The sequence below is a fragment of the Belonocnema kinseyi genome, chromosome 2 (assembly GCF_010883055.1).
Source record: "Belonocnema kinseyi isolate 2016_QV_RU_SX_M_011 chromosome 2, B_treatae_v1, whole genome shotgun sequence".
Classification (NCBI taxonomy): Eukaryota; Metazoa; Arthropoda; class Insecta; order Hymenoptera; family Cynipidae; genus Belonocnema; species Belonocnema kinseyi.
In genome coordinates, this window is record NC_046658.1 from 31398901 (window position 1) to 31413155 (window position 14255).

Below are 14255 nucleotides of genomic sequence, written 5' to 3' on the forward strand. Positions count from 1 at the left end.
ATTTTTTAGAATTTTTTCCAAATACATAATCCTTAATTCATATGTACCGTGTTTCTAAGTATATTGTGCATACATTTTTTACATACGTCATCTACATACTAATATCTTGAAGCACGCAGAGCCGGGTTTTTAAATGAAAATCATTACATTGCAGATTATAATCTAGATTATACGCGCCGAAAATTCATATAAAAACTATCAGTGCGCGTCACTACTACTGTTCTTCCCTGTTTGATTACAAAAAAAATATCAACATTTTATCGATAAAATTAATCTGCTAGCTTCCAGATATGGTTATTTAGATGAGGTATGCAAAAAATTAGACAAAAATATTCAACCACGCGGGCTCAAAATTCAGACGCGATTGTCATTATGATCTCTGTGATGTCGACAAAATGACACTTTCATTGTTGTGACATAACGGTCTGTTACAAAAACTGTCATTATGAAATCGTGGATTAATTTAAGTTTTATATGCAAAATCAATTTATTTATATAATTACAAACAAATGAATGAAAGATTCTGGAAAATTGTTTAACGAGTGCAGGAATAAAAGATGTCTTTAGGGAATTTACACGGACTTGTTTAAACAATTATTATTTATTTAATACTATGCCCTGCAAGTCGTAGGAATTTTGAAAGATTATTTTCTTCAGGATATTTAGTACTAAAAAAAATCATTTGTTAAAACCATTTTTTCCTCGTAAATAATAAAAAATATTATTTTCTGCAATTGATCACACAATGCACGAATGGTCAAAGTACTTTCTTTTAAGATATTTAGCAATTGAGTACTCGGTTCTTACTTTTTAGGCCGAACAGTTGAATATTTTTCAATCATTTCTTGTTTACGTCATCTTCATTCTCATATCTTGAAGCACACAGCCGATTTTTTGATTAAATCATTACATTATAGATTATAATCCAGATTATACGTGAATCTAGATTAAAATTAAAATCATATTCAGCTTACACTGTGCACTATTACTAATTGTTATTCCCTTTTTCATTATTAAAAAAATATAAACATTTTTTTGAAAAAATAGCTCTCCTTGCTTCAAGATATGTTTCTTTAGATAAGATATGCAAAAAATTAGACAAACATATTAAATTGTGCGGGCTCAAAATTCAGACGCGATTGTCATTCTGATATCCGTAATATCAACAAAATGACACTTTCATTATTATGAAATAACGGTCTTTTACAAAAACTGACATTATGAAATCATGGATTAATTTATTTTTTATGTGTAGAATCAATTAATTGATATAAATTAATGGAAGGTTACATGATCTTTGGTATATACATGACTCTTCACTGCAACTGCACACGATCCCTCACGTCAATAGGATATACCGGGATATCCCATTTGATCCCATTTATTTCCCAGGTTACCCCAAGGATATCTCAGGGATAACCCGTCGAATATCCCGCAAGGCGGAATTTTGCATATTGACGGGTGAGTGCAAGAACGTGGTGTCTGATTTTTGTTTCATGAGACGTCGTATCTGCACTGTATGAAAAATTTGTGTAAAATTTCCCATACATATATTGGAAGTAATTAACCCATACAAGTGTGGAAAAATTTCCATACACGGATCGGAATCTTCCCATACACGGATCGGAATTTTCCCATACAAGTAAGGAAATTTTCCCATACAAGTACGGATATTATCCCATACTGAGATATGGGAAAATTTTCATACATGGATCGGAATTTTCCCATACAAGATGGAAATTTTCCCATACCTCAGTATGTAAAAATTCCCATACATAGATCGGAGTTTTTCAATATAAGGGTTGGAAATTTTCCTATACCTCAGTATGGGAAAATATCCATACATGGATCGGAATTTTCCCATACAAAGATGGAATTTTTCCCAAACTGAGGTATGGGAAAATTTCTTCCCACAACCTTAATTTTTAAAACGGGTAAATCAAAAACAGAATTTCAATATTAAGATCAAATATAATTAAAATAAAACAATATTTACAGTGGAAGTTTCTATAAAAATATACAAATTAGCAGAAAATTAGTGATCAGAAATAAAGTCAGCTTCCATTCCTATGAGGTCCATCAATTTCTGGACTTGAGGATTTACTGTGTGGAGGTTCCTCTTATTCCTCCCTCTCTTGTGGCCCCCCTTAGGGCTGATTTTTTGGAATACCCTGCAAAAATTAAAAAAATAATTATTACACATGCAAATTATACAATATAAAATAATGGATTAAATATCTTTTGACCTACTTTAGACAAATAAAAGGAACTCGTTTATGTTCGAGATAATTTATTAACATTACTCGACGTTTTGAGAGTCCATATGCTCTCATAATCAAGACATTCAGTCAAAATTTCTTACAATCATTTTAGAGCCTCTTTTTGAAAAATATGTAAGAGAATCATAATCTTAATATGTCTTCATTGATGTTTAGATTCGAACCGTATAAAAATGGAGCAAAATGAAATGTTTTGTACCCTCTCATATTATTATCTGAGGTTCATTACATTATGACACTTCAATCTTTTAAAATAATTAAGGGGATGCTCTTCGGTGACCACGTGTCCAAACCAGTCCCCGGTTATGAACATTTTTTTTGTGTTCACCATGTCCAAAGACAATGATTTATCGCTCTCAAAGTTTGAAATGTAGGAAATAGTACTATAAATTGCGATTTTATATTTAGTTTGAGTAATAATTTTGAAAAAACTATCTGAGAGAAAGTGAATATGCAAAATTATTTTCATTTTTTTTTGTGCTCACTGTGCTCACACGGATTTTAAAGAAAGTTTATTTATAAATTGATAAAATAGGATATTACCATTTGAGTTGTAGCACTTTGCAGATAATTTTTTGTTTGGATGCGTTTCAGATTTTTCGATTCGCGTATATTAAACACTGACACAAATTTTGGACATTCTGTATAACTTTCTAAATCCTGAACACGAGATCTCAAACCGACAAATCAACAAATATGTATCTGCGGAGAAAAAAAGAAACTTTGAAGGTCGATAAAGCAAGATCATGGGACTAAGTTCGCTCATGAATTGTAAAATCCTATTTTATCAATTTATAAATAAACTTTCTTTGAAATTATAAGAATATTGACGTATAAAAACGTTCTTTAGTGCTTTTTATTTAATCTGTAACATTTTAAACACAATATCTAACTCCATGTGGACACAGTGAGCAAAAAAAAAAATGAAAATAATTTTGCATATTTACCTTCTCTTGGTTAATTTTTCTCAAATTATTACTTAAAATAAATATACAAACGCAACTTATCGTGTCATTTCCTAAATTTCAAACTTTGAGAGCGATATATCATTGCTTTTGGACATGGTCAACACAAATAAAAAATGTTCAAACCCGTGGACTGGTTAGGTCACGTAGTCGCCGAAGAGCATCCCCGTAATTCGCGATTTTTCCATTTATCTAAAATGTCATTATACGAATAGAATATCTCAGAAACTGATTGATTTCTATTTCTATAGCGGCCGCTTCATTCGTCCCTATTCCTTAAAAGTTTTCATATTTTGAGATTATTTAATTCCTTCTAATAAGTTCACAAAATTTGTGTAATAAATTCTTTTAATTCCTTTACGTGGAATATAAGCTTTAAAAATTTAATTTTAATTAATTCAAGTCCGCCTCTCTAGAGTTTAAATTATTTTAATTCACACATTTAAATAGACACCTTTAATGCGTTTTTTTAACACGAATGTGAATATTTCTCGAATGTATAAGTTATAAAAAGTTTTAATAATTTAAATCGGGTTAAATAAATAATTTTTCTAAATCGATTGAGGCGAATAGTTTTTAAACTTTTTCTGTTCCCTTCGGGGGATTTTTAGACAAAGGGAAAATCGCGTATTCGTAGGAATAAAAATTCTTAATTTTTCTGCATTCAACACTAATTGCCGGGCTTAAGCTCGAGCCTAATGCAACTAATCTGAATATCGATTAATGTTAATAAAGGATCTCCAACATAATTAGGTACTTTAATTTTTCTGAAGTAAGTGAGAAACCACCTAATTTATTATTTTTTATAACATTTATATCTCAAATAATTAACATTTTTCAACACTTAAAAAATCTTCGAAAAAACTAATTTTACAAATAAAAATGGCTGAGTTTGAATTAACTCACCGTTGGATAAACTCTAAAGTTCGAATACTTTTCTCTCCGTATTTATATCCATATGTATAAAATGCCAGGAACAGCACAAAACCCCCTCCAGTATGTTCCTGGGTTCCGTGCTTATATCGCCTTCCGCAAACACCTGGCACGTGGCGTTGTCGTCGAAGAGGGATTGACCTGCAATAAGATGAAATAATAAGTATCTAATCAAAAGCATTAAAATAAAAAATAATCAAGTTGACTTCATTACATAAACTCAAGTGCAAAATGCTAACCTTTAATTAAGAGAACGGGTCTCTCTCTGTTCCCCGCAACCAATACTTCCTCCATTGGCGATATATCCTGTAAAAAAATTACCATGAGTTCTGTAAGTTACCCTTAGAAAGAATATGTAAAATAAATTAAGGTTGTTTTTATTAGGTATTTACGAAAACTTTAAACTTACAAATAAACATAGTAACTAATCTTCCGGAAATAACCTTGTTTGCAGGCAATCAAAAAAGTTTATTTCATAAATAATTTCCAGATTATCGGAAAGGCAGAGATGAAAAATAACGTAACCTCAAAATAATGCATATACATACAATTTTTATTTAGCACAATAATTTTTGTTATTATCCCTCGAAAAAGAGTCCGGGGGCGTCCGTTATGATATTTTATAGCATCTCCGAATTCAATTTTTTAAAATTTTCATTTTTGTGGCAAGAAAGCCGGGGAAACTGTAGGTATCACATGCCCTTAAGTTAAATCTATTGGAAAAAGTAACAGCACAGACTTCACGCTTTTCCATGTTTGCATTTACGAGGATAAAACTTGTCTATGAAAGCGCATGAGCGAACAACTTCCAAAATGAGGCGAAGATAGCCGACCGGAGGAAAGATCTCGCTTGGGTTGTACACAGATCCGCTTATGCTTGACTGCTGAAGTAAAAGCGTCTATCATCTATTTTAGTTCATAAAGTGGCTATGTGTCATTGGGGTGCTTTAGTTTAGTTCGCAATAGGGACCCTGTTGGTGTATTTACACATGTGTTTATTGGTCGCCAGCCAGCTGAAAAGTCACAAGAGTGAAAGAAACAGAGAGCGGAAAATCAAAAGAAAAGTATTCTCTATCTCTTTCACTCTTATAATTTTTCTACTGGCTGACGGCCAGTCGACAGGCGTGTAAATACACCATGAAGTAAGGGACACGCCAAAGGCTCTGTGGAGTGGGGAGGTGGAATGGAAGTTGCAGCCAGCGATAGAAGGCGTGATGTATTTAAACGGCAACAAACACGACAAACACTAAGCATATCGAAGGTACCGAAGAGTGAAGCTATAGAAAATTTCAATAACTGGGCGCTGCGGAAAACAACTCAAAATTGAATACACGGGATCGGCAATCTCCCATCTCATCTCTGGTCACGTGTTTCTGTTTCTCACTCATTGTGCTAGCCATTCTTTTTTCAGATTGTATGACTGCATCCGCAAAGGAACTACTGTTACATTGATTATGCAGTTTTAGTGGATGTTTTCAGTCTGTTATTTGCTGAGATACCGACAAATGTTAAGCGAAATATAGATTTTTTAAGATTTCGAAAGAAAAAGCTTTTTAAAATTCAGAAAGATTTGAAGATAAAAAAGTTTTCTGAATTGTCCTAAGAAAATTTACCATTTTTTTACTTTTAAAATGAATTTGAAGAGAATATTTAAAAAGATTTCAAGATTTTAAAAGAATATTATGACAATTATCAAAAATGAGTTTCAAGCGAATATTCTACAACTTTTAGAATATTTCAAAAAAATTGTCAAAAAAGATTCTGGAAAATTGAAAGGTATTTTTTATAATTTTGCACAATTTAAAACAAATAGGAAAAATTATAATTCATTTAAAACATAATTTTGAAACTTTAAATCTAATTTTAATATTGAGAAGGTTTTTGAAGATTTCTAAATAAAATTTTGGATGCCTTTTCAGAATTTGAAAAAGTTTTAAAAAATTAAAAATTTTTGACTTAAAATTCTGGGCAAAGTTTCAATTTAAAAAAATAATAATTTTTAATGAAAATTTAACAATATTTTAAAACTTTTTAAAACATTTAAAAAATGCGTTGACTCAAGAATCCGGTAAACAAAAGTATCAAAACTCAGAAATTTCAAAAAAAAGTAAGTAGTTATATACCACCCAGTTCATGGTCGTAAAACATGGCCATAGGTGTGATTTATCGCGTATATGCTTAGAGCTAGTGTCATTTTTGTATGACAGTTGCTGACAGTAGGCCCATACGGTGGTTGTTTAATTTTTTTTTTAATTTTCATATGAAATATTTCCTAAATTCATATAATTTGATGTAATAATTATTATATTACAAACAATTGAAAATTCCTAAATTAAAAAAGTCCAGAACAATACAATTCCTGATAGTTTCTGAGGTTATTGAATTTAAAATTTCACGAATATAAGCATTTAAAAGAATTGTGTAAGTATTTTACAAATTTGGAAACATTTCGAAAAAAATTTTATCATGAAATAAAATCACTAAATTCAAAATTTTCATTTATAGAATTGATGTTGTAGTAAACACGTTATATTTATTAATAGACTGAATTACAGACGGTTAACTTAAAGAGTATTTTTTTTTGAGTGACTGGCTAAAATTCTTAGAAAATAAAAAAATTAACTGCAAGATTAAAAAACGAACACACACATCTTCTTTTTTTCATACCTTATTTTGTCTATTAAGTCATTAATATCCAGAGGCGAACTGGGCCGCCGGACAACCGGGCAAATACAAAGCAAAGCACTTTCGGAGCTCTTTTTCTCGAAGGCCCGAGGCGTCCTTTGACCCCCATTCCCCCTGTTAATATAAGTTAATATGCATAAATATATTTGATTGTATGTATATTTTTAAACAAATGAAAAAATATATAAATAAAAAATAAACTATTTTTCTCGTTCTATAATTATTAATTATATTATTTCATCAAATTAAACTTATTATTTTTCTGTTATATAACACAGCCACAAAAAAAAAGTTTTCGGACCTGGAGGTAACACCATGTTGATTATATGTTTTTTGAGTCGCTGAAACCGAATCTGCAGTTCATTTTACTCTATCACGCCAGATTTTCGACATAACCTCAATAATCCTTCATAGACACCCAAAAATGAAAAATAAATCTGACCTAGCTGGTCAGACGATGTTTGTGGTATGTTTTTTTGGATCGTTAAAACCGAATCTAGAGTCCATTTCATCTTATATTTTAAGGTTTCTGACAAAACCTCTGAAAATCTCATTAATCCAAGCTCTTATTATCATGAGTTACCTTGTAGGAGTGCAACTGACAGGTAGATTCAATCTCAGTCCTTCCCTGTTTTTGAACTATTACTAGTTCTTTTTTGATCGAATGGTCTGTGTAAATGGTTCCGTTTGCGCTTTCCATCATATTCCTCTGTGTCTCTCTTTAGCATCCAACAAAAATATGCAGTCATATTCTCATCCCGTCTCCCTTGGGGACGAGTTTCCACTATTCTGATATGTTGGTGGAACCGTTCGCCTTTTGTTCTTCGCTAAAGTCCCCAAGATTTTGGGGAAATTTATCAAGGTGGGAATGCAGAAAATGTAGTTTAGAATTCAATAGACACCCAAGCTTTCGAAAGTCTGTAATCATTTTCGCCACGATTTTTTCGTATTCAGCACTTTTCTGGGCCAACAAAAAAATTCTGGGCCACAGCCTTAAAACTAAGCCAGGCTTTTTTTTCTAATCCATTCATTGTACTTACGAAGGTAGTGTCCCTGAAATAGTTCTGATTTTTGGTTCATCGAATACTCCTTCTTTCAATTTAGCCTCAGAAAGTTTAGGGAATTTTCCCACTAGGTATTGGAAACATCGTCCATTTTTTTCAAGAGTTTTACAAACTGTTTAATTAGTTCAAGCTTTATGTGAAGTGGAGGAATCAGAATTGTAGATGGATCTACTAAGTACTCATGTATGATGTTACACGTACCAGGTGCGAACGATGACCTTGTTGGCCACTTTTTTTCCTTATAATAATGTGCACGATCTCTACTGTCCCACAAGCACAAATAGCAAGGATGTTTTGTGAATCCAGGCTGTTGTCCAAGCAAAATTGTTATTATTGTCAAACCTCCAAAGATCTGCCATTTATGAGTGTTGTAGTTTATTTTTAACAGAAGCAATTCCATATTTTCATATTTTTCTTGCATGACAGTAGAGTGGGCTACAGGAATTGGAGCATATACAGGCTGGACACGCTGGGGCTTACATACACGGCGAATCGAATGCTACCCGAATTGCGCAATAGCTGAGGAGAAGCCATTATACAGGGGCATTTTCTTATTTCGCGCCTTTAAAGCTGCATTCGGAATGGTCATTCGGTCAAGTTCGTGCATCTTCGGATCAAGTTTATCATAGTTTCCATGGTTGCGTTCGAAACTTCAAATGGATACAAGTACCAAAACAATATAGGTTATGTTACATAGTAATTACAAATAATAAAAGTGTTTAATTAATAATGAAATGAGACATGTGAACTGACAAGTAAACTTCAATTTTTTCTGTGCCAATAACATTATGGAATGTCTGTTGAGTGACAAATACTATAAAATAGTAATAATTATCTGCGCTTTCAGTGGGTGAAGAGTGAATTGTGTTTACCACTTATTTACGGCATAAAAACAGGTGTGTTATGAATAGACATGATATATTTTAAATAAAGTGAATGAAATATTACATTCGTAAACTTTAAATTGGCATTACCTATATTTACTTGCAGCGATTAGGGTAAACAGGTGAATCTGAACATAACCTCGAAAAAATGACAGATCGACCCGACATGTTTATTATACTTTCGATTGATTATTCTTCACCAAAGAAATGTTTGGTGGTTTTGTATGTTTATCACTGACTGTGTCGGCAGCGATGATTTAAATAATAATTACTCATTGTCAATTGAACAATCATTACTTATTAATCGTTTTAATAAGTTAAACATTTTTTCTGAATTTAAAATTTGATTACCATTGTTTTTTTCATAGATCGATCCGAAAAGAAATACACATAAGGAAATGCAGATAGAATTGGTGCATTTTAATCAACATTGTTGAAAAATCGTTATATCTGGACCTTATCCCAACAATGGGGATTGATCAGCCTAAAATTAATTATCTGAGTCATTTGAATGGTATAGGTGTATCAAAAAGATGTCTCGAAGCAATTTAACTTGCCCGAATTTTAATTGATACAATTTTGAGGGATGTTTTTTATTTTAGAAAATGTTTTCGCTAGACCTCATCTCAAAATTTATTTTATTGTTTGATCAAACCAAATTTTGAAATTAGGTCCAGAGAAAACATTTTCTAAAATAAAAAACATCCCTAAAAATTGTATCAATTAAAATTCGGGCAAGTTAAAAAGCTTCGAGATATCTTTTTGCTACGCCTATACCATTCAAATGACTCAGATAATTAATTTTAGGCTGATCAATCCCCAGTCTTTGGATAAGGTCCAGAGATAACGATTTTTCAACATTGTTGATTGAAATGCACCAATTCTATCTGTATTTCCTTATGTGTATTTCTTCTAGGATCGATCTGTGTAAAAAACAATGGTAATCAAATTTTAAATTCAGAAAAAATGTTTAACTTATTAAAATGATACATAAGTAATGATTGTTTAATTGACAATAACTAATTATTATTTAAATTATCGCTGCCGACACTGTCAGTGATAAACATACCAAACTACCAAACATTTCTTTGGTAAAGAATAATCAATCGAAAGTGTAATAAACATGCCGGGCCGATCTATCATTTTTTCGAGGTTATGAATATTATTACTATTTTATAGTATTTGTCACTCAGCAGACATTCCATAATGTTATTGGCACAGAAAAAAATGAAGTTTACTTCTCAGTTCACATGTCTCATTTCATTATTAATTAAATACTTTTATTATTTGTAATTACTAAGTAACATAATCTGTATTGTTTTGACACTTGTATCCACTTGAAGTTTCGAACGCAACCATGGAAACTATGATAAACTTAATCCGAAGATATCATGACTTCTCCCCTGCTATTGTGCAATTCGGATAGCATTCGATTCGCCATGTATGTAAGCCTCAGCGTGTTCACCCTGTACATTCGTATTGTAAAGCAAAACATCCTTTTTACTTCGCTTTGATGAATCTATAAAAAGTCTCCAATCTTTAGCATAATAGGAATTCGTTTTTAATTTATTTACGAGACCTTCTACATTAGTGGAAAATACTAGTGATGAAATTTTGTCTTTCAGGAAGTATTTCCGGAATTCTGATTCTCTACTTCGATAAACAGATACTCGTGTCTTGGGTTCTAAAAGATTTTTCATCTTCAAAATTGAAGCTATAAACTCTGAACCGTGTTTGGGCAACCTTAAATTTCGTACAAGATCATTCAATTCAAACTGTGAAACCAAGGATGGGACAGATGATTTTTTTGTGTTTATATCCCATTCTATATCACTTTCGTCATCATCCATTTTAGTTTCAGACTTACTATCAGTCTTCATCGATTTACATCGCTCCGATATCTTCACGTACACGACTACAATCAGTTTTGCCACTTTTTGTGCTGCTACAATTGGAGTTATTACTCATGAAAAATATCCTTAAAAGTTTCACGGATGTCGTCATTGATGCTTTTCTGCAAAGAACTTACTTCGAACTTCGAGCAAATATAGCAAAAGACGTTATGGTTTGAATCACAGGTATGTTATTTCGAGAGGAATTTGCCCTTTTTTCTTGTAGCGTTGAGCCCTATACATTAGCCAAGTCATCCACCAATGTAGAGCTGCGGTCGCATGATGACGCAGCCTGCGAGCCCGCTTTCTCACCCTGCCAAGCCGCCGATTCTGAGTTTCCGAATCCTTGTCTCGCGTAACTTTTTCCACCTGTGCCGGCCATGGCAGCATCATCGCCGTGATCCAGGGACTTAGCCGGATAATGAATTTGCTGCGTTGCCCGCCGTGACCGCGTGGAGGTGCCCTGGATTCAGACACAGGAAAGACACTGCTGTAGATATAAATGTAGCTTTTATGTGGAAAAATATCAAACATGTTTCGAAATTATGAGGTTCAATATACTAGGTGTAACAATTGAATTGGGATTTGATTATAAAATCATCCAGGTTATGTCTACAACCTGGCATAATGGGGTGAAACAAACTAAAGATACAGTTTAAGCGACACCGGAAACATAAAATGAACAAGGTCAGATCCCCAGGCCAAAAAACTTTTTTTTGGGTGCGAGGCTCCGAGACTTTTTGAGGTTATATTGAAAACCTGTCTGTATGGGGTGAAATAAACATTGAACTCGGCTTCATCGACCCAAAAAACATATAATGTACATAGTTCGGCACTCAGGCTAGCATCCCTGATGGACCGAAGGAACCGAATGGAGCCTCTACGAAGTACCCGCAAAGAACCCATTGGGTCCCCATTCGGTTCCTTTTTTTTAAAAAAAACTCAAAAAAAAACAGCAAGATCAACTTTTAAACTGTTGAAATTCGGATTCTACGTTAAATTTTCTATTGAAAACTTACGAAGTAATCACAATACTTTTTTTTTGTAGCGTTAAAAATGAAAAAATGTCATTAACTTCTGCTGAAGGTGACTTCAAGCGCATCCATAGTAGCTCAAGTAGTATATTGCGCGCAAACTTTAAAAATAAATTTCTCTCTAACTTGCATCGCAGCGTTTTTATCTGAAGTTTCCACTGCGTGGCGCTAACATCCAGACAAAATTCTTAAAGTTACCGATTGAAGGCTTATTAACTTCTACTAAAAGAAGATGCTCTTGAAGACGCCTTCAGTCCATGTAAATGACAGATTTTTTAAAAACTTTTTAACGCTGCAAGAAAAAGTATTGCGATTACTCCGTGAGTTTCTAATGCGAATTTTAACATAGAAACCGAATTTCAACCAGTTAAAAGTTGATTTTGCTGTTCTTTTGAGTTTTTTTTAAAAGAACCGAAACGGGGGTCCGCCAGAAATTACTTTTCATTTTAGAATGCCTGTGAAGACTTTTTAAGCTTATGTCGAAAACCTGACGTGTTAGGGTGAAATGAACTTATAATTTTGTTTCAGCGACCCAAAAAACATTTTATCAACATAGTCTCACCCCCAGGTCAGAAAACCTTTTTTTATGTGAGTGTGTAATCACTGACTCATTTCTTGAGTAAATCAGATATGAGTATATTTATGAATAATTTAATATCTATTTGCTGGTCATGTATTTTTTTTTTTAATTTCCGACGCGCAACTTGTGCCTTCAAAGTAACTCTTAGTGGCATCCGTCAAGAAGGCGCAGTTGTCAGCACATGATTTTCACATTTTCTTATTCCATTAGATCGGCAATCTCCCACCTCATCTCTGGCGTGACTATCCTTGATAGTGATCCTGACGGTGAAGATGAAGGGGGGATGTGAGGGGGAGAAATAGAGGGAGAGATGGGAAAAGCTTTCTCAGAATATTAAAAAAATGTTTTTTTTTGTATTGATTTCATTGCACACTTTTCGAAAAAATTTAAACATATTCTTAAAATTTCTTCAACTTAAATCGAATGAACATGCCACTCTATCGATATCATGCAACGAAAAGATTTTCGTGGTTTACAAGATCTAAATTTTACCAAAAAAGACCAAATTCGCAATTTTTAAATAAGGAAAAGATTTTTACGATAAAAAACAATGGCATGTTTTTTCGATGACAACTGCAGAAATGTAAAGCACATGTTAAAATCTTGTCATAAAAATATGAAGTTAACATAATCTATGCAACTCGTTTATTGCACATTTTAAACAAGTTCTCATTTGAAAACAAGTATTTTTATTTTCTTATTTTCTATTTTTATTTATTTAACACCTATTTTAACATTATTTTTTTACCTATTTTTACCTATTTTAACATATTTTAACACTATTATTATTTATTTAGACCAGACTGTGGGAAGAAAACGGGGAATTTGAAATCATCTGCCTGGTAGACACCCTGATTACATTTTTTTAGTGCCGAATTTCGATCGAAAGTAATTATTATTAATCGTTAACTTTACCCAAAACTTTTAATTTTAACATCAGTTATTCTAATGCTATGCCTATTCTTTTTCAGAAACAGGGCAATCAGTTTCATTAGAGGAGTTGCTGCCTAATGTGAAATTATCCCGCGTACAAAAGAAACTTGGTTTAGCATCAAAGTCTACATTCAAGAATTCAGTGTCATTAAATAAAAGAAAAGAGGCCTGGGATTTAAGTCCTAACCATAGGCTCCATGTAAAGAATCAGGGAGTGTGCCCTGGAGAGCACTGTCAAGTCAGCGTTAACGTGACAGTTTTGAAATTGAATGAAACGTTCGTGATTTGGCATTATATACGTTCGGGTACGTTTGTATCCATCCCTGTAATTTTGAGCCAAACCGACGAGTCTGTCAAAACCGAGGGATGCATTCTGAAATTCTGGCACTGGCTAGCGCCTGATGCTGAACAGCATGCTCTAAGCGAAACTGGTATCGTTAAACGAACCGTAACGGAAAGAGTATTAATGATCTTTATAAATGGCTCAGACTTTCGCGCGATTAACGCCAGTCAGAGTGAAGTCATGCAGTTTTGTAGAAAAGGCGACTGTCAACCAAATCTCGAATTACAGACCAGATCTATCTCCATTGTTGATCTCGATGGCGATGGATCATCAGAGCTAATCAGTTACCAGTCTTCGTATGACTCTGAAAATCCAGAAGTTCTTACGTCGAAAGTACAAGTAGTTAAACTAAATGCAGCTCTTTGAGAAAAAGACTTAAGATTGGGATAATGGCTTTCTCGATTTAAAAAAACTCTATTATAAATAACAGGAAGAAATATCAATAATCACTCGTAACACATGAAGTATTATTTATTTGCATAAAATTAAAATTTTATAATAGGTTTGTACACAGTGACAGCTGATTTAAAACTCATATACATGATGGCCGCTAGGTCGGGAAAGCGCATCTGGAAAACGGGCTAGAAATAGAATTTTCATAGGGATTTGGCAATGAATGTAGTTCTTGGCTGTTAATTTTTGTATATTACTTTTTTATTTCTT

The 14255-nt window shown here is 32.9% G+C and overlaps 1 protein-coding gene and 1 long non-coding RNA gene across 2 annotated transcripts in view; one reads left to right on the plus strand and one right to left on the minus strand.

Annotated features, from left to right (window-relative positions):
• Window positions 1-14243, plus strand: part of LOC117166961 — a 54685-nt gene extending 40442 nt beyond the window's left edge. Inside the window, exon 4 of the mRNA XM_033351457.1 lies at window positions 13288-14243. Within this exon, the coding sequence (XP_033207348.1) occupies window positions 13288-13958 (671 nt within the window). The 3' untranslated portion in view covers window positions 13959-14243. The remainder of the gene's footprint in view (window positions 1-13287) is intronic.
• On the minus strand, window positions 2009-4483 carry LOC117166963. The gene is made up of 3 exons (XR_004466335.1): window positions 4417-4483; window positions 4151-4318; window positions 2009-2171 (listed from the first exon to the last, which is right to left on the minus strand). It is a non-coding gene; the product is annotated as an uncharacterized LOC117166963 (long non-coding RNA).
• Window positions 14244-14255: the final 12 nt, after the last annotated feature.